This window comes from Furipterus horrens, unplaced genomic scaffold, assembly GCF_987537825.1.
Source record: "Furipterus horrens unplaced genomic scaffold, mFurHor1.1.pri manual_scaffold_2, whole genome shotgun sequence".
NCBI classification, from domain to species: domain Eukaryota; kingdom Metazoa; phylum Chordata; class Mammalia; order Chiroptera; family Furipteridae; genus Furipterus; species Furipterus horrens.
The window spans coordinates 34,155,507-34,179,663 of NW_028327172.1; the positions used below are offsets into that span (position 1 = coordinate 34,155,507).

The 24,157-nt window shown below is 39.9% G+C and overlaps 1 protein-coding gene across 13 annotated transcripts in view; it reads left to right on the top strand.

The window, feature by feature from the left end:
- Positions 1-22,618, top strand: part of SOX6 (SRY-box transcription factor 6) — a 611,663-nt gene extending 589,045 nt beyond the window's left edge. For 12 of the 13 annotated variants that reach the window (XM_090263661.1, XM_090263689.1, XM_090263681.1 and 9 more), the window contains 3 exons: positions 5,020-5,253; positions 7,751-7,967; positions 18,680-22,618. In XM_090263661.1, the coding sequence (XP_090119787.1) occupies positions 5,020-5,253; positions 7,751-7,967; positions 18,680-18,983 (755 nt within the window). In that variant the 3' untranslated portion in view covers positions 18,984-22,618. The remainder of the gene's footprint in view (positions 1-5,019; positions 5,254-7,750; positions 7,968-18,679) is intronic. The other variant, XM_090263700.1, reaches the window with a different exon arrangement.
- Positions 22,619-24,157: the final 1,539 nt, after the last annotated feature.

Below are 24,157 nucleotides of genomic sequence, written 5' to 3' on the forward strand. Positions count from 1 at the left end.
TCTTAGTTTTGGTGGATCTCTAGTGACTTCACATGGTTGCTTTTTCATATTTTTTCCAGAGTTTGTAATTATTATCTGTTTGAGGGTTAGTCTGATATAAGCTATTCTGCCATTACCAGAACTAAATCCCAGAAGAGAATCTTTTGTGCCAACATTATGTATATATCACATGTGGCTAACAAAATGTAAGTTTTAATGGGTTTGTGAGGAGATATTTATTCATTTTATTTTTCTCTATTATTTACTATCAGTTCACTAGTAATAATTGAGACTATTCACTGGTAATTTCCCAATAAGTTTCCATTTTAACCCCTTCTAGAACATACTTGTTCATGTCACTACCCTGCTTGATTACCTGAAAGAATTCTTGGCTTGGCATTCAAGGGCATTTAGCAATCTGGCCCCTGTTTACTTTTCTAATTTCATCTTTTAGTATTCTTCTGTTTTTTCTATAAATCCAAGCCATAGCTAGATTCTTTTTATTCTCTAAAACCTACTGTGGTTTTGCTACAACTCTGTGCTTTTGTTCATACTGATTCTCCTGCCTGGAATGCTTTCACACTTACACCTGCTGGTAAATTCTTACTCTTCTTTTGAGATGCTTTGAAGCACTACTTCCTCTCTGAAGCCTTCCTCACATACATCTCTGTCCATTCCAGTAACATCACTGCTGGCATAACATTTTAAAATTACCTTTGTTAGTACTTACACTGTTTTGTAATTTTCTCTTTATGTGTCTGTTTCCCTCACTGGACCAAATTCCTTAAAAACAAGGCACACCTGTTAGTATTCTTTGTATACTCGATCACAGTGCTGGGTACACCTAAAATGTGTCAGAAGTGTTTGCTGAATTAATGCATCGGTAAATGATTACTAGGCACATTATAGAATTAGCTAGAGTTCCTCTTTGGTGAGAACATTATGTATACAAAAACAGGCACCAAACACTTACTCATTCACCCACATAACCCTTGGAATTTACCCAGGAAGGGGGCCTCTCTAGGATTAGTTTAGGACCATTGCCATAGGCTATGATGGTTAAACTGAACCCACCTGGAAAAACTCAACTTTCTTCTCTTTAAATCACTGAAATCACAGATTCCTAAGAAGGTCTTTGCCTTTGAAATTTCTATTTTCTCCCTATACACTCCCTTTCTTTATCTAACTGAAAGTTTGCCCTTTTATGAATTGTGATATGAAAGACGAAAGATGAATTAATCAATCCAAACCCCCTTGGTGAAGTTGGAGAGAGCAGGAATTCTTGGGAGTACAGGGACCAGTGTGCCTAGTGTGGTTCTGTTGACCTCCTGGACTTCCAGCATCTGTCATTTAGGAATGCTTTTGCTGGTGACTGATGACGCTCAGGCCAGCTGGAAAGCAGTAGGCTTCAGGCACATAGCTCTGGTTCTAGGCTTCTTCCAACTGCTTTCCAGGAGAGGACATATCATGAATAGTGAACTCACAAATGATTCCTCTGCCATTATAAGTAAAAGAAGTGGCCTCATGGAATTATGAGATGTTCCCTAGGACAATTCTGGATTCTGACAGAGAGCATTGACTATTTTAGGATAAAGTGGCTTTTTAAAAAGGAAAAAAACTTGATGTTATTTTTGAAAATGAATGAAGCAGTATGAAGCCATGCTTGATATATAGATTTTAAAGTTATCTAGAACAGAAAGTGGATTTTAGGCTTCAGATATTCAGAATAATAGCATACATTTTGAAAGCAATTTTATAGTATTCTATAGAATTTTCCTTATGTTTAAAAGGTCTTTCATAATATACAATCTCCATTTTTAAATTTCTTAATTTAAATACACATATCCAATTATATGTATTTCTACTGTTGCAACAATAATTTCCTAACCATTTTGTTTCATAAAGCAAAATTTGGGGAAATTAAAAGACATTTTCTAAATATTCTTTTGGTTCTGTGACCTCTTAATACTTTCTTAAAATTCTGATTCTGATCAGATATTGCATCCAACTTAAAAATGGTTTCGCACTTCAGTCTCCCTGGATAAATCTCTTCTTCTTTCCAAATCTTGGTTCATTGACAGCACATTCCTAGTTTTGCTTAGGACGTCCCCATTCTTTTCTCAATTAACTCCCCTTGGAAGAGAAAAGAGGAGGCAAGAAAAAAAAGATGTGTGCATGAATGACCAGGAACATTTTCTGTTTTCCCTTTTTTAATCTGTATTTTCATACTATGTCCTATGCTTGAATTTCTTGTTTCATGAGACCATTTCTCGTGAGTCCTGGAGATCTGCTGTGTAATTAATTCATTGTCAGTGTCATGTAGACAATATGCACTATGGGAGAAAGGGACCAGTCAGTGGAGGGCAGTTGGGGGGGTAGAACCTGAACCCTCTTCCTTGTGAAAAGGTAAAGTTCAGTAAGATAGAAGAGAGTTGGAATGATATGCTAAGAGTGGAATGGCCTGGAGGGAGAGAAATGTAGGACATGTCTAGGAGAACCAATCGGTATGGAATTGAACATCTACTAAATCCAGAATCTAAAAATCCGCCATGATCTCTGTTAGCCTGGAGGAGATTAAAACATCTTATTTACAATGAAAAAATATTTTTAAATGAATAAGGAAATGGAAGCTGACTATCTGGTTTTGCTAGAGGTGGAGAGAAAGCTGTGACAATTAAGAGCAGATCTCAAATGTTAATCACCTGTGGCATAGTACTTAACTTACAATAATATTGAAAATTTTTTGCACATACCATTCTCCACAAGCCTGTCTTCTTTTATGTGTATGCATGCAAGTATATAAATTGCCAAATCCATGTCAGTTGTAAAGTAATGGCACTGAGGGCATCATAAATTACCATGGTGATCCTCAGGAGAAGACACTGTCATATCTGAATGAGTGTTTCACTTCCAGAGTAATGTATGCCTTCATCTGGCCCAGCAGTCAGCATATTGCCCTGTGTTGATGGATATTGTCAGCTGGAAGCTACACTACATTTCACTGCACAATAAACATGGCTGTCAAACCCATATAAAGTGAAATCAATTTATCCTGTATGGTCAGTGCATTTTAAATGAAATTAATGTACTGTGGGTATGGTGGCAAAAAGGTAGCATATTAGTTATGCATCTTGGGGTCTGAGTCTTTCCATGTAAGGGATCATTCTGTTTAGTTGTCCTAAGAGAAAGCCTGTTTATAAGATAGGTTATTTTCTCATGGTCTTCAGAAAGTGGCCCCCCTGCTCTCCTTCATGTTTAGAAAAGAATCAACAATGCCATCCAATTTGGACCTTTTATCATCCTGTCTTTTGTTTGCACCAAAGATGTCTATATTTGCCAAATACTAGTGCACTTTAAGGTTCTGATGTATTCCTAGCTCTGACACAAATGAATTTCTACGTAATCAAGGTATCTGGAAATACAATAGAAGGGCCAGAGATTGATTGGGTCATGTTTTTCCTTTGTAATCACTCCACTGAGCTGAAAGGATTTACTTTTTCCTGAAGTAGAAATGTTGGTTTTAATGTATATGCTGCTTCTAAGCTTTTGGAAATAGGCTTTCTGCTTTCCACAGTAGAAGCCATGGCTTGCTGTCAGTCCAACCTTACGTTTAACTAGAGATGTCTGCAATCTACATGGCAATATTTAGTTGTTGCAACGTTGTAAAGCATACATCAGCAATCATTCATTAATGTAACATATATTACTAATTGAAGTTCTACATGCCAAGTGCTTTACTGGAACCTGGGGAAACAGCAGTGAACGAGAGAGCCAGTTCCTGGCATATCCTCAAGGAGCTTTCAATCTAGTATGTTAGTAGAGTCACCTTTTCAGAATCTATGAAACAATATCAGGAATTTAGATATAGCTTTTGTATGGGGATGTTAAAGAAATACCAGTAAACAGCAGAAAAAATATCAGGACCCTTGAAACACATGCCTTTTAGTCTCCTACTTTTGCATATGAACTGAAGACCAAACGATCTTTTACATAAATACTTATTGAGTATCTACTATGTGGGAAATCCCGGGGATACAAAAATGAGCACAACATAAACACCAAATTTAGGGGTCTCGTATTCCTGGGGATGGAGGAGAAAAATCAGAGAGAGACAGTCACATAAACAAGTAATTACTCTGGAGCATACACAGCATTAAAGACAGAAATGAATGCAGCCTGGAGAGTATCCCTGCAAATGCTGTCGTTGTAGCCTCCCCATCTGTCTTACCAACCGCCCCCTGTTCACAGGCTGGTCCTTATTTATCCTCCAAGGTTCCGCTCAGACCTGACCTCTCCTGGGAGCAAGCGGACTGTCCTGTCTCGTGCCCTCTTGGAAACCTGCTTACTTCAATATTATAACCACTTACCACACATGTGATAATTGTCTTTTGGGGTCTGTCTCCCCTCTGCACCGTGAGCTACTTAAAAGCAGGGGCTGTTTTACTCACTTTTCTATCCCTAGCACCTGACATAAAGCTTAACTCATAGTAATTGTTTAATTCATAATTTTTATTGAATTAATTCATTCATGAAACACACCACATTTGAATAAGCCTTCAAGGATGGGTGGGATTTAGCATGAGGGGGGCAGGAGAAGAGACTTCCTGTTAGGCGATGGGAAGAGCACTGGCCAAGGTGCAATATTGTGAAGGAGAATTCTACTTGAGGGAGAGAGAGTTTGAAGTGGCTGCAATTTTTAGCAAATGAAGCTATGATAGGTAAGAGTCTTCTCTTAAGGAGAGGAGTGAAAGCATAGTAGCTTAGCAGAAAATAAAGCTGGCCATTGCTTCATTATCACCTGCATGCATTGTTTTTAAGAATGTACTTGGAGTATAAAAACATGCAACATTAATTCTGTCCAGTGTGTCTTTGAGGCCTATGTCAGAAGGGGCTGTAGAATTGTCATTTGAAACTGTCTTCTGCTTCCAAAAAGAAGAGAGGGGACTAGGGAGAGCAGCTGAACCAGGCAGTGAGCTGTGTTACATGATCCAGATAATAACGCTTTGCACCCATCTTGTTCCTCCTGCCCTGACATTACAGGAAGTAAAGCAATGAATGGCTCTGCAGCTAAACTACAGCAGTATTATTGTTGGCCAACAGGAGGTGCCACTGTGGCTGAAGCACGTGTCTACAGGGATGCCCGCGGCCGGGCCAGCAGCGAGCCACACATCAAGCGACCAATGAATGCATTCATGGTTTGGGCGAAGGATGAGAGGAGGAAAATCCTTCAGGCCTTCCCTGACATGCATAACTCCAACATTAGCAAAATTTTAGGTGAGTCCAGCTTCTGAGGGTGATCTCTTACTCCATGAGTACCCCAAGAGTGAAAAGCAAGGGCAACTTTGACACCTAAGGGGGACTGTGGTTTGCAGAAGTTAGATATAGCCCAGCAAGCTGCCACGGAGGCTTCGCCATCACCTCTCCATCTCCTACCCCAAAGTGTGGCATTTGGGCTTGGTAGTTATTATATCCGCAAACTTCTTTTAGAGACAAAACTATTTATAGTATGTGTTAATACTGTGAATTTGGCAACTCTGAGAGGTCACTGCTACGCAGCAGTCGTGGAGACAGCTTTATCTCCCTTTCTTAGTGTTTTTAATTCATAAGTTGCTGTGAAACCTTGGAAACACAGAGCCTACAGTGTTCTGCTTTAGTATTCTTGGTTTCATATGTCCCTCTGAAAGAACTCATCAAGGACTGAGAGGTGAGCCTCCAAATAGTGTGAAGTTCATGGAGTGTAGAACAGTGCCTCTAATGATAACTGTAAAACTTGTAAAAGAAAACTGCATTTACTTTAATAAGAAATGACTAGTTCAGATTTCATAGCAGTGAGCTGAACACATTAGACCACAGGGCAGAGGCCCATTTTGTGGTGAATTGCCGGAGTGATTCTCCCGTTTCTCAGGATTAAACTCAAGCCTTGTTCTATTAGTGTAAAGCTTGCCCAGTGCAGATTATACAGTTTGGAATTATTGTGCTCAACATATTGAACGTATTTTATTCAACATGCAGCATTACAGTCAACATGTTTCCTCTTTAAAAAGAAAAAACACAGAAGGCACTGTTCTATTTAAACTGTCATGATGTGACAAAATCTCAAAGGGAGCCGTTAAAGAAGCTGAAAAACATTAGAGACTTAAACTGTGGTTTTCATTTTTTAAATGTTTTGTTCAAAAGCAATAAATATTTAACCTGAGTGAATATCAGTGATCTGGACATACACAAATACACGTGTTTTGTCACTATATAAATAATTTAACTTGATTCTGAGACATTTTGAGGCAGTGACCTCTAAGAAAATTTAAAACATACATAGATCAAATAGTGGTGAGATGTAAAATTACGAATTTCCCCTTTTTTCCATTTGACTTTTGAATTTCATGATAGATAGTAAATGTCATTACAATTAAGTTTATTTTTAGAGTCTCAGAGATATCCTTCTAATTTAAATACCTTTCAAACCAAAATGCTCCCAATGTATATATTAAATTTTTTCTAATTAATAGACATTCAAAAGAAAACCGATGTTCCTCTGTTCTTAAAGGTTGATATTTGACTTTAAAAATTGTTTTTCTATTTTAGTAGCAGCATGAGTAAGCTCCCATATGGGCACAGAACTTCTCTGTTCTCATTTTGGCAGCTGTGGGGAATTTATATTATTGGTGTGCATTCTGTGAAAAAATTATTAAGAATATAGTAAGTGTATTCATTAAAATGTAAACTTTTAAGCAAAGAGCACCAAGAATCCTCTGTTAACTGGGGCCTTAGCAGCAGGAAGCCTGTGAACACCGACAAGCCCGTCTGCATGGACGTTCTTCACAGCTTTCGCACAATCAGGGAAGAAGAGGGATGGATGTGCTATTAGAGCAGACCAGGATATTGCTGGCTCTGGAGCATATTTGTACAACTTTTCCATTTGTTTATGTATGAAAAATCTCCACTGAAGAATAGCTAACATCCAGTCAGCACAGCTGTTACCGCTTTATTCACCAGTGAGACACAAAAATGCAATTTGATACATGTAAAAAAACACATCCCTTCTTCGTCAAGTGTTTAGATAATTCTTTATAAACAATATTAGGGGAGTGAATACTTTTTCTTCTTCCTGTATAAACCCTATTAAAAATTTTTATACTTTTATTGGTGCAACTTTGAATGAACGTTTATAGTACTTGAAAATGGTATATATAATTCCAACTGTATCTTCCGGTTCTAAAGCTATAACTTCTTAAGTAGAGTTTAGGCTTTTTAATTGCCCTAGGCCAGGGGAGGCAATGTGTACAGTAGGTTTTTATACATGGGAGGATGTCATATCCACTGACATCTTATCAAAGGATAGCTTTGCTAAAGATGCTGGGAATGAGGGAGAAGTTCGAATTTCTGGAACCAAGAAAGCTTTTCCATAAACTCTTGTCCTACTGAAAGAAAGTGTGCTTAGGAAGATCAGGTTTTTAATCCTCTTGAGAGGGATAGGCAGATAGGGGTGGGGAAGACTTTGGTATTGGAGATGATCTTTAAGCTGCAAAGACATGCTTTAAAACAATGCACTTGTTGTAACACCAGGGTTTAAATTACTGAGAGAAATAAATGTATCACATACAAAATTAGCCTTTGCTCTCCAGTCTAGCAGACTAGTTGTGAGGCTCAATGGTATGTGGTAATAGGAGCCCCTCAGAGCCCAGGTGAGCGAAGCAGTGGGAATACCAAGTTGTATTTGCCAGGAATATGTTGCCTTCACCACTTGGTGACTTAAGGCTATTTTTATGTCCAGGGTCTCGCTGGAAATCCATGTCCAACCAAGAGAAGCAACCTTATTATGAAGAGCAGGCCCGGCTAAGCAAAATCCATTTAGAGAAGTACCCGAACTATAAATACAAGCCTCGACCGAAACGCACCTGCATTGTTGATGGCAAAAAGCTCCGGATTGGGGAGTATAAACAACTGATGAGGTCTCGGAGACAGGAGATGAGGCAGTTCTTTACCGTGGGGTAAGTGCTCCTGAATTTAGCCACCTGGGCTTTCCCTTTCCAGGAAGAAACCTCAGGACGGCTAGGGGCACCTTGTTTGGGAAGGAGATGGGGGAAGGGAGGAGGTGGCAACACAGCGCAGGGGCCTGGCTGTGGTCACTTCTACAGGGTCGCAGGCACGCTCCAGTCCAAACCTGCAGCGGGTCTCTCCCAACAGATCAGCCCTGTCCTTGTCTCCCAAACTAATCTGAGATGCTCAGTGCCCACACACAGTTTCTGGTAGTTTATTTAAGCAGACACACAAGGAGGAAAAAATAAAAACTAAACTTAAGAAATCCCCAGAAGCTTTCCAACGTCTCTGGGTGGTGCTCCTGACTCTAATCACAATAGTCTGCTTTTGTTGTGGGATCTACCACAAGATAATTGGCCTTGACATTGGTTAGAGGACTTCATTTTTGGCATAAGATCCAGAACTCCTGTTGCAGTAAATTATTCTGTGGTGGAAACAGTAACAATGTGGATTTTCTTGCTTAAATCAAAAACTAGACATGTTTTTGATATCTTCAAGTCTGATTTCATGTCATTTTGTTTAAAAATTAGGTAATAGATTTCTGGTATAAATTTCAACTTGGCTGACTGGCTGTCTGCATTCAAAAGGGGCCCCTTGTAACCACAGTAGTCAGGATAAGTGGGGGCGCAGATGCCTGTAGGTTCCAGCACACCCAGACCTAGAAGCCCTGGAAGAGGGGCAGGGGGTGTGGGGGTGGGGCCATTCTGAGGTACCTGCCTGAGGCAGCTGGGATCAGGTTGGGAAGAGACTTGGGAAAGAGCTTAAGAGAGACTAAGTAAAAAGGAAGCTGTGTTCAGTGCTAACTGGACAGAGAATCGAGGAGCTGCGCTTTGCTGGGGAGCTAAGAGGAAAAGAAGTCTGTATCTTAAAGGAGAATCAAAAGCCAGTTAGTGTTAAGGACACTCCAAAAATAACCTCATGGAACAGAAAGTTGGTTTCTGAATCATATGTTTAAAAGCATAAAGCTAATTTGGAATAGTAAATAGTCAGAATAAAAACAGATACAGCCCATGAAGGCAGTCTGGGGCTTGAATCTATACAACACACCCAGGTGTGCTGGGGAGAAGCATGGGCTGCGGCGTCTGTGAGGTTCAGACACTGTGCCACCTGCCTGAGCAGTGATTTAACTTCTCTGTGTAAAATGAAACAAATAATAGTATCTGTCTCATAGGATTGTTGAGAGGGCCAATGAGGGAGTGCTTTTAAAAGTGTTTTATATAGTGCTTACTTAGTACAGTATCAATAGAGATGAATTCCTATCATAATTACTATTTATGTGGATTTACTATCATAGAAAAACTATATATGATATTACATTAGATAAACAATGAATTTCTTTCCACCCTGGCAGAATCGTTTCAAGGTAAAGAGAGGTTTTAAACCACTTTGTGAGGACCCCAATCTAGTGATAGATGAAGACGTGCCAAAATAAGATTATCAGATTCTCCTGTAATATAAATGTTTGCATTTTTAAAAATAATGCTTTTAACATCAGAAATACAATGCGGTATAATTGACCTATTCACATGCTAATTAGAGTATTTATGTAAAATACCAATTCATGCTGCACTTTAGGAAGTATAGTCATACTAACAAAACACAGATTTAAGACTGTGATAAATGTCTTCTTTTTATCCTGTTAGTGTATCTCTGAGGCTGTATGTAATCTCTTTTGAACAGAGAATCAAAAGTTTAAATTTGAGACCCTTTATGACTCCCACCCTTCTCGCAATCATGCCCCTGTGTATCTAGTTATACATAACGGGTCTCTTTCACCATAATCTGGGAGGCTATAAAAGGTACTATTTTAATTCCCTGATAGTTATTTGAAAGTCTGAGATGCAGTAAGTCTACTTAATTCAGATCCCTTTACTGAAGGGTACATTGAAACAGCTCTGAATCAAAATATCTCAACATGTAACAATGCTTGTAAAAATAAAAAAATAAAACAACTCAGTAGCATGTACCATTTAGTGAGTGTCTCCTGTGTATTCTATAGGTGCTTTAGATATACAAATCCCATAATCCTCTAAATAAGATAACTGGAGGCTTCTAGAGGCCCTACGGCTGCTGAGAGGTGAGAAAGAACAAAGGTGTAAATCCAGGTCTCTGCCACTATTGTGCTGCATGGATGAGGACTTGTCCTAACCACTTGGCCTCAAAATAAGCCTCAGAGCCCTCTTTTGGCACAGTCATGAGAATGGCTGTGCTATTTGAGGAAGAGCTCCTAGAAGCTTGACAAGCTAAGATCTTTGGTTGTGGTACATGGTAGCATAAATGGAGCTTTGAAATGTAGAGAATAACGACCCTGATTTGTGTAGTAGAGGCGGTTCTTTATGGAAGGATCATATTAGACTCAGGAATGGGGCCATAGATGTGCAAGCAATGGCCAGTGCATGTCTTACTCTTTAATCCTTGATGCTGAGTATTTTCTTCTGCCCAGCTTGGTAATACTTGCCACGTAACGCCAGGTATTATTTCCACTTCAAGAATTGTATTCTCTTTTAAGTAGTTGTATTTGATGGATTATTAACTCCCTGGGGTTCCTCTTTGGAAATTGATCTTCAATAGATGTGAAGTTGTTACGAGAGGGAAAAACAAACAAGAAATTCAAACATTGCTATTGACTTCTTGAAGGAATGAGGGTAAGATCAATATTTATAGCTGATTTTGAAAAGACATGCATAACTTTCAATCCAATAAAATTTTGCTCAGCATCATCATGCATTTTACTGATGATACAACTAAAGCTTCAGTGAGTTAATTTTTCTTTTTACTTAGCTGTTTTGAAATGAATTTATCAATAGTATGAAATAGAATAAAGTTAGCTCTTACCTTGGATTTAACCTCCTTGATTGGCAAGTTAAGTATCAGAATATTGGAATAATTCTGAAAGGAGTATTATTTATGTTGAAATGGTATTCATTAGGATACATATAACTGCAATGTTGTCTTTTCCCAAAGAACTATGGCCAAATGTACTTCCATTTATTTGAAGCTCATTCAGTCATTTACCATGAACTAATAGAGGATTATGCAGATATTATAGGATATTATATTTGGGGCTAGTTTTTGAATAATAATAATGATGATTTATTGACTACTTACCATATGCTAGATACTATGTTCAGTGAATTAGACAGACTATTGCAAATACAGCAAATTTACAAAATCCTCACAATGGGGTTAAAAACACAATGTTCAGAGATGTTAAATAATTTGTCCAAGGCCACACAGCTAGTAAATTGCAGAGCTGAGATTTAAACCAGAATTATGTCAATGTGAAACATATGTCCTTTCCACATTACACATGCCTCTCAATTGGAGCCTACAAATTGTTTAGGGGGTGTATGGTGTAGTGGTTAAGCACATCAAGTCTGGAGCCAGACTATTCCAGTTCAAATATTAGCTGTGCTTCTTCCTAGCTCCAGGAACAAATGCATAGCCATCCTTATGCCTCTGAACTCTCCACTTGCCCTTGGGAAACTTATTTAAACTCTCTGCATCTCAGTTCCCTCATATTTAGAATGGAGATGACAATTTTACCTACAATATTGGACCCTTCTGAAGACTGAATAACTATTAATATATCTAAAGTAGTACTTGGAGCAGTCTCTGGAAAATTGGAAGCCCCAAATTAGAGTAAACATCATTATTCTAGAAAAATAATGCTATGTGCCAAGTATATATTTTATATTATAAAGAATTATAGTCTATTGCCTTATGCTATAAGTGATTTGAACATTTTCTCTTTTGATCTTACTTTTAAAGAGGTCTAGCCAGACCTATAAGATACTTACAAATATAATTCATTAGCATAGAATAGCTATACTTATTTTCAGTATTGGCCTCCTGTAAAGAAAGCTGGATTAGAATCTCTATAAGTAAATAAAAGGATTGCTCTCATTTCCATTTCTTACTGCAATATCAACTACAGAGATGTGTAATGTATAGGGTTATCTTTTAATGAAACAAACTTTGTTGCCTTCATTTATAGATGCTTTCAAGGTATGAAAGATGAGCAAACAAGAGAGCTTTGCCAAAATAAAATGTAGTTCCTTTACAGTTGGCAAAGCTAGACTGTACTGTAGATTTATTCTTGATTTGGGGACCATGCTGGACTCTATTGGGGCCAGCTTGGACTCTATCTGGGTCAGCTTATACTCTTTTCTTGGGCTGGAATGGAAGAGTTTATCCATCTCTGCCCATAGAAGCTGCATGTGTATACTTTTACAAACATCTGCGACTTTGGTTTTGATGTGCACATTCATTATTTGCAAAGCCCAATACTTACCAGCTATTCCTGTTTGTGAAATCAGCAGTGTTTGAATTTTGGCTTTGTAATTGATCTGTAAAGAAAGGAAAATGCTTTTTAGGAAAGTAATTTCCAATAGATAAAGCTTGAGCATGATGGCTGGATTTTTCCATTTTTCTAATTGATTAGTCAGTCAATTGGTAAGGGCCTGTTTGAAAATAGCTTCTGTGCCAAGCACTGTACTAAATTGATATAGTACACGAGGCATTAATTCTGTACACAGGGGGCTTTGAGAGAATGCTATAGTCAGGGAAGCCAGACAAATACATAAATAGATTAGTAAATAATAGTTTGTTACACACACACAGAATGCATTGCATAGTGTTGCACATAATGTATAATAAAGTACACATTTATAGAAAGAGTAAGTAAAGCTCAGAGGAGGAGAAATCACTATACAGTAGGTCCAACCACAGGTCATCCTTGAGGAAGGGGACCCAAGGTTTGGATAGGGCCAACCTGGTAGAGAGTAGGGATAAAGATTCCTATTCTAGTGGGAAGGAGAACATGAACACATGGGGGTGAGGACAGCTTGTGAGAATGTTCAATCAAAAAGAAGAAAGCTAGCAATTCCCTTGGCAGTAAAACAAAGTAAGATAGATAAGGTGGGGCAATATTTTGGAAACCCTTGAAAGCTAGGTGTCTCACTTAATTTTTTTAGTCTCTGTTTATAGTAATAATGACAATGAACTAGGAAGACCATTGTGACGGTGAGCTTATGATTTTGGGTCCGTAGAGTCAGTGGTAACTTAGAGTCTCAGAAGTCATAAAGTCCCCACAGCTAGCCATTGCAGGGGTTATGCTCAAGCTCCTTGGGGCTGGAGAGCTTGCCACTTCCCAGTGGGGTTAGTCTCCTTGTGGAATATCTCCTGTGCTAGAAAATTATTTTCTCTTAACTGAGCCTTAATATGCCTTTTTGCTACTTTGTAGGTTGGTTTTAATCCTTGCTTTTGGTCTCTTCTAGAACAGATCTCTTCTTTATTTATAAACACAATCATTCAAGCATCTGAAAGATGGTTATATTCTCATCCCTTCTTCACCACCTTCTCTCCTATATATGTAGTCCCTTTACTTGTTTTCTTTTCTATAATAGGTTAGCCAGTTTTTCCATTTGTTTTCCCTCTCACTAGTTTGTTTGTTCATTTGTTCATTCATTCATTCATTCATTTATTCCATGTATTCAACAGATTTTTATTGGGCACTTCCTGTGTTCCAGGCTTTGTCTAAGATCTGGGGCTGAATTAGTAGAAATTCCCATTCTCGTGATGCTTTTATTCTAGTGGGAGAAGTTAGACAATCAATCAACAAGTGAAGAAATATATATTCAATAGTAGAACTACCTTAGAACAAGGTAAAGTCGGAAAAGGGGTAGGAAGTTTCAGAGGATGGAGTGCAATTTTAGACAGTGTGGCTATAGAAAACCTCACTGAGCAGATAAAACTTGAACAAAGACCCGAGGAGGTAAGGGAGCAAAGCTGTGCAGATATCTGAAAGAAGAACTGGGCAGAGATAACAGCAACTGAGAAGGTCTTGAGGAAAGGTTGGGATTGGCTTATTAGGAAACTATTAGGAACAGAATGAGTAGGTGAGAAGATTAATAGATGTCAGAGAGGTAATAGGGCCCAAATTGTGAAAGGACTTTTTGGCCATTGTGAAGGTATTTAATTAGACTCTGAGTGAGATGGAAAGGCATTGAAGAGTTATCAACACAAGGATACTGTGATCTGACTCAGCTTTCAAAAAGATCACTCTATCTACTGTGATAGTATTGTCTGAAGGGGCCATGGTCTGACGTGGCCAGGCTCTTACAACGAACCAGATTTGAGTTGATGGTGGCTTGGACCAGGTGTGTAGGGTGGAGGTGGAAAGAAGCAGAGAGATTCTGGATATTTTATGGGAGTGGACCAATAGGATTTGCTGATGAATTGGACATAGGGTTTGAGAGAAATATACCAAGGATTGCCCCAAGCAACCAGAAAGCTGAGGTAGTCTTTCACGAAGTTCAGAAAGGCATGAAAGGAGCAGATATATGGGAGAATAATCAGGAGTTCGGTTTTGCACCTGTAACAGTGAGATGGCATTTTGATATCCAAATCGAGTAAATTTTATATATGAGTCTGGAATTTAGGAATGTAGTGCTTACTGTAGGTATAAATTGGAGAGTTGTCAGCATGCAGATAATATTTAAAACTACAGAATTTAACATCATCACCAAGGAAATGAATTTAGATAGGGATGAGAAGAGGTTAAAGGACCGAGTCCTTGGGTACTTCAGGACTTAGATGTCAGGGAGATGAGGAGGAGGCACCAAAGGCACTGAGAGCAGCTAATGAGATAGGAATAAGACTAGAAGCATGTGGTATCTTGGAAGACAAGTGAACAAAGTATTTCAGTAAGGAGAAAAGTGATCCACTGTATCAAATGCTGCTCATGGCACAGGTCAAGTAAGGTGAGGACCAAGAATGGACTTTTGGATTTAACAATGTGATCATTGGTGTGTGACCTTTTCAAGGTCTGTCTCAGTGGAGTGTTGGGAGTCATTAAAGTGGATTTAAGAAAGAATCGAGTAGAAGAGATGGAGAGAGTGAATATGTGCAATTTTTCAAAGAGTTTTGCTTTAAAGGAGATTAGAGAAATAGAGTAGTAGCTGAAAGAGAATGCTTGTTGTTTTTTCATTTAAAGCAGGACAGATTATGGCATGTTTATGCGCTACTAGGAATGATCCAGGAAAGAGGACAAATTGATAGTGCAGATGGGAGAGAGAGCTGCTGGAAAGAGTTCCTTAGTAAGCAACAGTAGGTAGATTCAGGGCGCCGGCAGAGGGTTCGGTCTTACACTGGATTATCAATTGATTCAAAATACAGGCAGGCAGGCAGAGAATTAGGAGCACAGACAGAGGTAGAGGATAAATGTGAAGGTGGGGGCTTGTGAAAAATTTCTTTTGGCCCTGGCCAGGTGGCTCAATTGGTTGGAGTATCATTCCATACACCAAAGGGGGGTGGGGGTGGGTAGAGCTATGAGTTTGATCCCCAGTTGGGGCTGATCAATGTTTCTCTCTCTTCCCCTGCCTTGTATCTCTCACTCTCTAAAATCAATAAACATATCCTCGGGTGAGGATTTAAAAAAAAAGTTTCTTCTGAGTACTTCTAATTTCTCCATGAATTGGAAAGCTAAGTTACATCAACTGAGAGGGAGTCATCTCAGAGTAGGCAGAGAGTTAAGAATTTTGCCGCAGAAGAGTGTAGAGAGTATCTATGAGAGAGCAGTTAACTACAGAGCTTCCACTGGGCAAAGAGTAGGTGAGGACATGGGGAGGGAGGAGGGCTGTGAAAATTCATTGAAGGATCAAGTAGATCCTTGATGTGGGGGGAGTGGGAGAATTGTTGAACTGGGGATTAGAGGACAAAAAACTAGAAAGATACAGTGGTCACAGTGGGACGTTTAAGATTGAGATTAAGGGGAGGTTGCAGTTGGAAATGACAAGGTTGGCTGCGTGACAAAAGAGGGAACGATCGATACAAGGAGGGGGCCACACCTTCACAGTGGAGAGCCTGAGATAGCAAGGTGTCGGAATGACCCTCTATGTGGACAGTGAGTCATCAGGAATTAAGCAGGAGTGACGCTGGGGAGAGAGCAGCAGCGAGCAGGAGCTAACCTCTCTCAGGAATGAGGGGACGTGTCCAGGAGGGAAGGGGACAGGTCAGTGGGTGACATAGTCTGATATCCTTCAACCACTCAGGCTTCTGAGTATCATATGTGTCTCACTCCGGAAAATAAGGTGTGCAGGTGTTTTAGTTGTTGTTGGTTTGTTTTTAGTGTTCCATTACCAACTGAACGTCCAAATACTGTTAAACGTGTGAAACCCAGTGTAAAAGAGTTTGATTCTGATTCAGGTCGCTAAATATTTTTCTGATAGTGTGAGCTTGCCTTTCTTACCCCAAGCTTGATATCCAGGAGAGAATCTGTGATCAGAAAGGGTTCAGCTCCTGGCTGTGGTATATGTGTGGCCTTGGATAAACTACTTAAACTCGCTGAAACTTAACTGGTAAAAGAGGGGAAATACTATTTATCTCTCAGGCTTATTGTGAAGACCAAAGAAGATAACGTGAAAGCAACTGAGCATTGTCCCCAGCACATCATAGAAGCTCAATTCAAATTTTATTTAACAGAGCTAAAATGTAGATATTTTGAGTTAAAATTACTGCAAAAATGGCCATCTATTCTTTGCGATAAAACAAAGTCCTGTGTGAAAGTGAAAAATACTATTTGATGGCTTGTGTATCATATGTAGAGTTTGTATCATAGCTTAGCTGACCAAATTGAGAAACCTGTAAAATGGGTTACTACTGCAGCAAAGGCTTTTACTCTACACTTTTCATGTGATTAAGGCAAAAAAAAAAAAAAAAAAATTATTGCAATTACCCAAATTCAGTAAAAGTTTAATGAAGCATTCACTGCCTTGGTCAGGTTAGCATGAAATTTAATTTGTTTTAATTTGCCCAAAACTTAGGAAGCAGAAGTATACTGTGTTTAGAATTTGGTTCTATGAGAGGGAGAGCAGTATTTTATAAGCTGTTTCTACACATAGATTTAGATTGCTCTATCATCTTCTCCCTTCAGGCAGTCAGAAAATCACCATGAGCTTCACAGAAAATGGAGCACTACCAGGTGCTCAGTGTCAACAGGGTAACAACAGTTTGAGAGGACTAAGGAATTTTTATGAGATAGAGGAGCATGGTGTCTCTGTATATTGAATATCTATAAAGGGAAGAATGATGGAATTCAGATCAGGTGACCTAGGTCCATATTCTGACTCTGCTGGTTATTGAATCCAGGGCCGTCAGGCCTTATTTTCTTCCCCTGAAAAGTGGGCATAATCATACCTCACAGGTTTGCAATGTTAATTGAATGAGGTAATATGTATGAAAATATCTTATATATTATGCGAGGCAAAGGTAAGTGTTCATTATTATGTCTTCTAGTGATTGAAGAAGTTTGTTAAAGATAACATTATCAGATATCTCACAGAGCAGTTCTAGGCCATTTTTATCATTTTTCCTTCTCCCAGGATGGAAAGTATGCAGGCCTTTTTGAGAAAATTATGTGCCTTCATGACATAGTGAAGAATAGCTGGTAACCAAGCTAATTCTTCATCAACTCTTCCTTTCAGACTGAGGTGGCTAGAAAGCTTCATTGATAATGCAGAGGGTCAATAAGAATCATTTAAGGGATGGACTGACCTAAAGCCATCAGTATTAGAAGGTGAAAGGGCCTTCCAAGGCTTCCCTGATCCCAACTTTTATAAATATATGGAAACTGAGGCTCAGAAAGGATCATTACAATGACATTTTGAAATAAACTTAAATTATAATTATTTTCCATTCAGATTGAGCAAACAGGGTGACTGTTGCATCCACAAGGATATTGTCTCTGAGCTAGGTAGCAGGTCTTTAATTCTTTTGACCAGTTATTGTGACTCAAGGGAAGTTGAGAGGCAGATAGGCACGCCTCCCTGCGGAGGGAGAGGCTGGTCTTCATTAAGGGCCTGGTGAGTGTCATTGACCTGGAGGAGCATCGTGATGGAGTGATCTGTGGGGACCAGGCCTTGGCTGCGGGGGGCATCGAGGAGGAGGCCACCAGGGTGTGTTACTCTGCTGAGAGGCAGAGCTCTTCCGGCTCTCCACTCCTGACTCCTGCAACCCCAGCTCCAGCCCAGGGCCTCAGGCATACTGACGTCCAAGATGATCCTTCCTTGATTAGAAAAATCGAAGCTCCTTGAAGGAGCTTCTTCCGTACAAGTTCCTCCACGGAAGTAAACAGACATTGCCTGGAGACTAAATATATGCTTTGTTATATCCGTCTCTCTGGGACCTACCAGATCCTTTCTCACCTTGGTCTTTCCTCACTACAGTTCTCAACCCTGCTTAACAGTCTCATTATAACATGTCTCATGTTACCAGTCTTTTTTTTAATGTTCTGGGAGAATCTTTGAAAACAATCTCATATGTAACACTATGGAATTAACCTCAACATTTGTTCCAAATGCTGAATGTTATCCAAGCTTTGCCAAATTTACAATGTGGTAAGAACACTGCTTGTATGTTGCAAAACTATTAATACATTGCTCCATTATATTGCTTAACCCCCAACCATGGCATCAGGGAGACTTACAGGATTCCTCTAGGGAACACTTTTGTCACATTTTGTCATTTGCTTAGAATGTCACACAGCTCCCTCCTTTGGAATGTGTGGGGGATGAATCTCAATGCCACCCAGAAGAAGAAAGAGAGAGAGAGAGAGAGAGAGAGATTTCCTCCTGTTTTATTTTATTTTTTTGAATCTATACAGGCAACAGCCTCAGATTCCAATCACCACAGGAACAGGTGTTGTGTATCCTGGTGCTATTACTATGGCAACTACCACACCATCACCTCAGATGACATCTGACTGCTCTAGCACCTCGGCCAGCCCCGAGCCCAGCCTCCCGGTCATCCAGAGCACTTACGGCATGAAGACAGATGGCGGGAGCCTAGCTGGGAATGAGATGATTAATGGAGAGGATGAAATGGAAATGTATGACGACTATGAAGATGATCCCAAATCAGACTATAGCAGTGAAAACGAAGCCCCGGAAGCTGTCAGTGCCAACTGAGGAGTGTTTGTTTGCTGAAGTAAAATACTCTGACATTTCACATCCCCTTCCCCAACAAAAAGTTCTTAATTAAGAGCCCGCATGCATTTGTGGCTCCACAATTACATCAGCAGAATGGTCTTAATTGTTTTGTAAAGTGTGAGACAGATTAAGTTTTCCCTGATTTTTCATGAACTTGAGTTTTTTGTCGTTATTGTTATTGTTGTTGTTGTTGTTTTTTAAATTTAGGTGAAGACATATTAAATATGAGACACCAGGACTTGAAAACTTATCTCAACCCATAGCTGTCTTACAAGTCTTATATTTTTGTCTTACTTTTTTTTTCTTTTGGATGTTGATAAAGGTTTAAGTTACTGTTTTAGATGGGGTTAAACATTCTCACTCAGGTATGCTGTGCCGGCCTCCAGGTTGTGAATGTGTTTTTATTCTGACTTACTTTAGAAAACAGCTGAGGAGTTCACGTTGTGAAACAGAACAAGTCCATGGCGTGTGCAGCTGCATGCAGAGCATATTCGAAAGGCCTCGGAATTCCACGTTTCCATGTGTAGAGTTCAACTTTGAATGTGCCAAACGTTTTCATCACTTTTGAATCTTAATATTTTAAAAGTCTTAAAGGAGACACTGCAAAGTCTTAGACAATCTTTGGCATCTTAAAATAAAATAGCAAAGCATACATTTTTTTTTTCCAGAAAATGGTAGAGTACTCAGGAATCTGGAGACAAGATATTGTAAGGAATGAACAAGGTTGCCACAGTGCATGTACCCAATCGTGTTTGCCTCTTGACGTGCCATCAGTGTGTGACGTGGTATGACGTTCACACACCGGAGCGATCATCACACCAGATACCGACAAGGTGGTCTTCTCTGCCTGAGACCACCTCTCACTACATCCATTATCCCTTTGCCTTTAACCCTGACATTCAGTCTTAACACATTTTCTCTTAAATAATTTATTCATTCCAGAATGTCAAGGGTCCACTTAACTATTTATTTTTAAAAAATTGTTGGTGGCATTAATTTAATAATTTTTGTTTTTCACTGTCCTTCCCTGAAGAACCTTTCAGCCCTTTTCACCTCCTTCTCCTGCTAGATACAAAAGATGTACATAGTGATTTTATGTCCCCAGAGCATCTGGAAGCATTTCTGAAACAAGGTACTATTCAATTACCTATATTGTTTTTATACAGGAGTGTATATCTGGCCGCAGGGCTGTGTGTTTGGATGCAGGTGCAGTCTTACACTTCAACAGCTATGCCCCTAAGGTCTGCTGTGACCTTGAATCTTTTGCCAGAATTTCCCCCTATGTCAGCCCAGCAGCAAGTGGTAGGATCTGCCTCAATGGCATTTCCCCTGAATGCCACTCAGCAGCAAGGGTCAGTGGTGGTGACTTCCGGGCAGAGACTCCTGCAGCCAAACCTAAAGCCCAAGGTGTGGGCCACAGAGGAGGCTACAGCAATGCTGTCATTGGCTGGTGCCTGTACACTGAGCTGCCTTGTCCCATATGGCACATCTAGGGAGTTCTTCGCAAAGTCCCCAGGATGCGAGACACCACATGACAGCCTCAAAGAAAAGACAGAGGCTGGTACTCATGATACATTCAGAGAATGAGAGAAAACCATAGGGAAGGAGAAGGAGGGGAAATACATTCCCCAGAGGGGATGTTCCTACTGTTAACTCTGGGGAACAGATCCTCTCCTCCTGGGGCAGCAGACACTTCCTTCTGGCTCACGCCCTCTACCCGTGGCCATGTGAGGGCAGACCTCCCTGTGAACTAGATCAACTGCATTTGTCACACAGGGGTTTTCTGGAGATGTGCTGATGGGCTGGGAGGCAGTGAGGTTTTGTTCCCCATCTCCTAGCTGGAGGAGTGTGGCCACGCCATTTTGACCTTCCTGAAACCAGAACTGATTGCCTATGGGCACAGGGGGCGGGGGGCACCCAGAGTGGTTCAATGGAGAATGTCTGTGAATGAGACAGTTCACCTCATAGGACAACCCAGAATCTGATCACCAGGACATAGGAACAGTCCCGTCATACTTCTTGAGCCATTTTGTCACTTGGAATAAAATAGTGTACCTTCATATTTATTTAAAGAGTGCTCAAGGCCATATCTAATAGCAATAAATAGGTCTAGGCAAGATATTACTGGCTATGTCATTAGCTGGGAGTGCTCTCTATAAGCTGACTAAGGTACTGATAGGAATGTTTTGTTCTTAATATTGGTTGGGGATTGGAACTTTGTTTTTGTACATTTATTTCAAATGAGGAGGAGGTCTTTTTTTTCTCAAAAAGATGAGTATTTATTATTGTCTTACTGATTTCTTTTGAATATGTGCTTCTCCTCCTCAGTTCATTCTCATGTTTTTTTTCTCATTCTCTGACTTTTGCCTTTGCTGTTTCCCACTCCTTCTTTATTTTGTTGCGTAGGTAGAGCGCTGTATGGCTAGCGTTGTATTGTATGTAATTAATTTTGCACAAAGGCAAACATTTAGAATAGCAGGTTAATTCTGTTTGTTTTATGACCATGCCAAAACGATATTCTGGGCTGGCGGAGAACAAGGGACTGTTCTTTAGGACTGAAACTTGATTTCACTTGTAGTAAAAACAAAACAAAACAAACAAACAAAAAAACAACAAAAAACACACACACTCACAGATGTTGTTTCGTAAGTGTTATAAGCACTGGATATAAATGGTATTTTTTATCACTTCTGACTAATGTGAAACTGTTGTACGAAAACTACATGAACAAAAGTCATCTGTTTCGACTCGTGTGGGCTTGCCTCACAGTTGCCGGATTTGAGTCATTTTTATGTCTTGTTATTTCATTTATTTATGCAAAATACATGTGTGTATGAACACTTTGTTTTAGCTCCAGCTCTGCCTCAGTCCTGGGGTTCAGTTACTTCTAGCTGTGTTCTCAAAAGTGAAAGGCTATTCAGGAATGATCTGATTGTAAACATCCCTTTCGTTGGGTCAAACAGTGATGCTGTATTTGAATCTAAATTCTGCGCATAAGCAGTTTATTCTATTTATTAGCCAAGTGTGGCTCTAAATATATCTTTGGAAATTAAGAATGACAATCATAGGGATCACTTCACTTTATTTGCAGCGGGGCTTAAACAAAGTTTTTACGATCTTACCATCTCATTTTAGATTTTTCTAATTGTGTAAATGTAACATAGAAATAGAATTTATTTTTGGTTCAGGAATGCTTAGTGAGATTTAAGTTATGTATTTCCTTTTTGTTCTCTATCCATATGTCAGTCCAGACTAGAAGTCGACCCGTCCCTGTGCCTCATGGGGGTGGCGACGTACCCGCCACAGGAGGGAGCCGCGCTCCACCTGGAGCTGGGGCAGCAACAGCGACCCCCTCCCCCCTCCTCGAGTTTTTGTGCAGCCAGAGCTCACTGTCCACAGACTGAGACCAGAATGCTTTTTCTTATAGAAAGTCAATGAATTGAACACACCGTGTTTCCAGTACCTCTGGGAGAGAGTCAGTTTGCTTTGTGAATCCACATAAATTGTATAAGGTCGTCCTGTGGCCGTGTAATAGCGAGAAGCACGGATGTTGTTATAATAGCAAAAATCTGCCTCTGAGATTGGCCATTAACAAAAGTCCCACAATGCCAATTAGATTAGTATCTTCAAATCAAAGATAAATATTATCTCCATTTTGGTAAAAACAAACGAACAAACAAAAACTTATAGGGTTAGGATTTTTCCATGTCACTTAGAACAGGCACAATGGCAGACAGTCCTGTCCTAAAAATGGACCACAAGGAATAGGAAGAAAGGAATGAAAAAGGAAAGAAAGAAAAAGAAAGAAAGGAAGGAAGGAAGAAAAGGAAGAAAGAAAGGAAGGAAGGAAGAAAGAAAAAGAAAATGAAAGAAAGAGAAAAAGTCAATCTGTGGACAGAACAGCCAGGCAGGCAATTTCTCTATTTCCCTGGCAGATACGATGCAGTATCTTTTCTCAGAAGGTACGAGAGCTTTGTTTATTCACACATCTCCAGCTCAACCTGTTGGGAGCACATCAGTTTGCTTCATCTGGTATTTGATACTCCCCAGCCTTGTCCTCGGGCCTCATTTGATTTGCCAGGGTCCTGACACGGACTCCCAGGCCAAGTTCTAAATTCAGGTGTGGGCTCACTGTGCTATTGAGCTTGTCAAATTCTGGCCTCCCCTGAACATTAGCCCCATTGGGGCCTGGGTGTTTGAAAAGGGTGTGATCGTTCTAGGGCTGAAATTAAAGGCCTCTTTCTTTTCCTTATGGAGCCAGGCTGCTTCTTCGGAGCACACCCTCCCAAGCCAGGAGCACAGGCACCAGCTGAAAGCAGGAATTGTTTCGAGGAAGCCCATCTACCCCCAGTAGGAAGGCAGCCTGGCCACTTGAGCACCACAGCTGAGGCTGCTTCTCTCAGTTTACTAATTTTGCAAAGAGGTGAACATTCCCTACTCATTAGGGAGAGGAAAAAGCATCACTTAGTAGTTTTAAATCATATGAGAAGTCCTGTACCAAGTGCCAACAACTGCAAACAATGCAACTAGAGGAATGTATTGGAATTATTACTGGGTCTTCCTTTGTTATGAGAAAATGATAAAATGGTTGCTGTAATCTTACCTGATTTTGTACACATTTGTCTAAGGACTGAGTTGGCACTTAAGCTCACTTCTCAAAGTATAATAATATTGTATGACCTCATTTATCCTTTTACAAAAGCACTTGCATCGTTTCCTTAAGTCTTCTGCCCCCTGACATGTTTTCCTCCTCAATAAACAACTTCTATCTGTTATTCCTGCCGATTATGTTCTGTTTCTGATGCCCTATGCTATTGAGTGTAACCCTCTGCTGATAATCATTGAAAGTACTGATATGCAAACACACATTTATTTTTCATCCCCATCCCAGATCTTCCTTTGGGGACAGATCGCTTTCCCAAAGCTCATGAACAAGTATTCAAAATGCTATACTTTGGGGGTGGGGGCAGGGCAGACAGGTAACAGGGCAGATGCTCTTCTAATTGGCGTCCGTGGCACTCTGAAAGCTTGAAGGCAACTCAGCGACATCTCTGACTCGGTAGTTTCTTATTCCTGAAGAACCACAAACGTAGAGTGAGGTCTCAGTGCTGGTGCTCTTGGAGTATGGGGAATGTGCAAATATTTAACTGTTT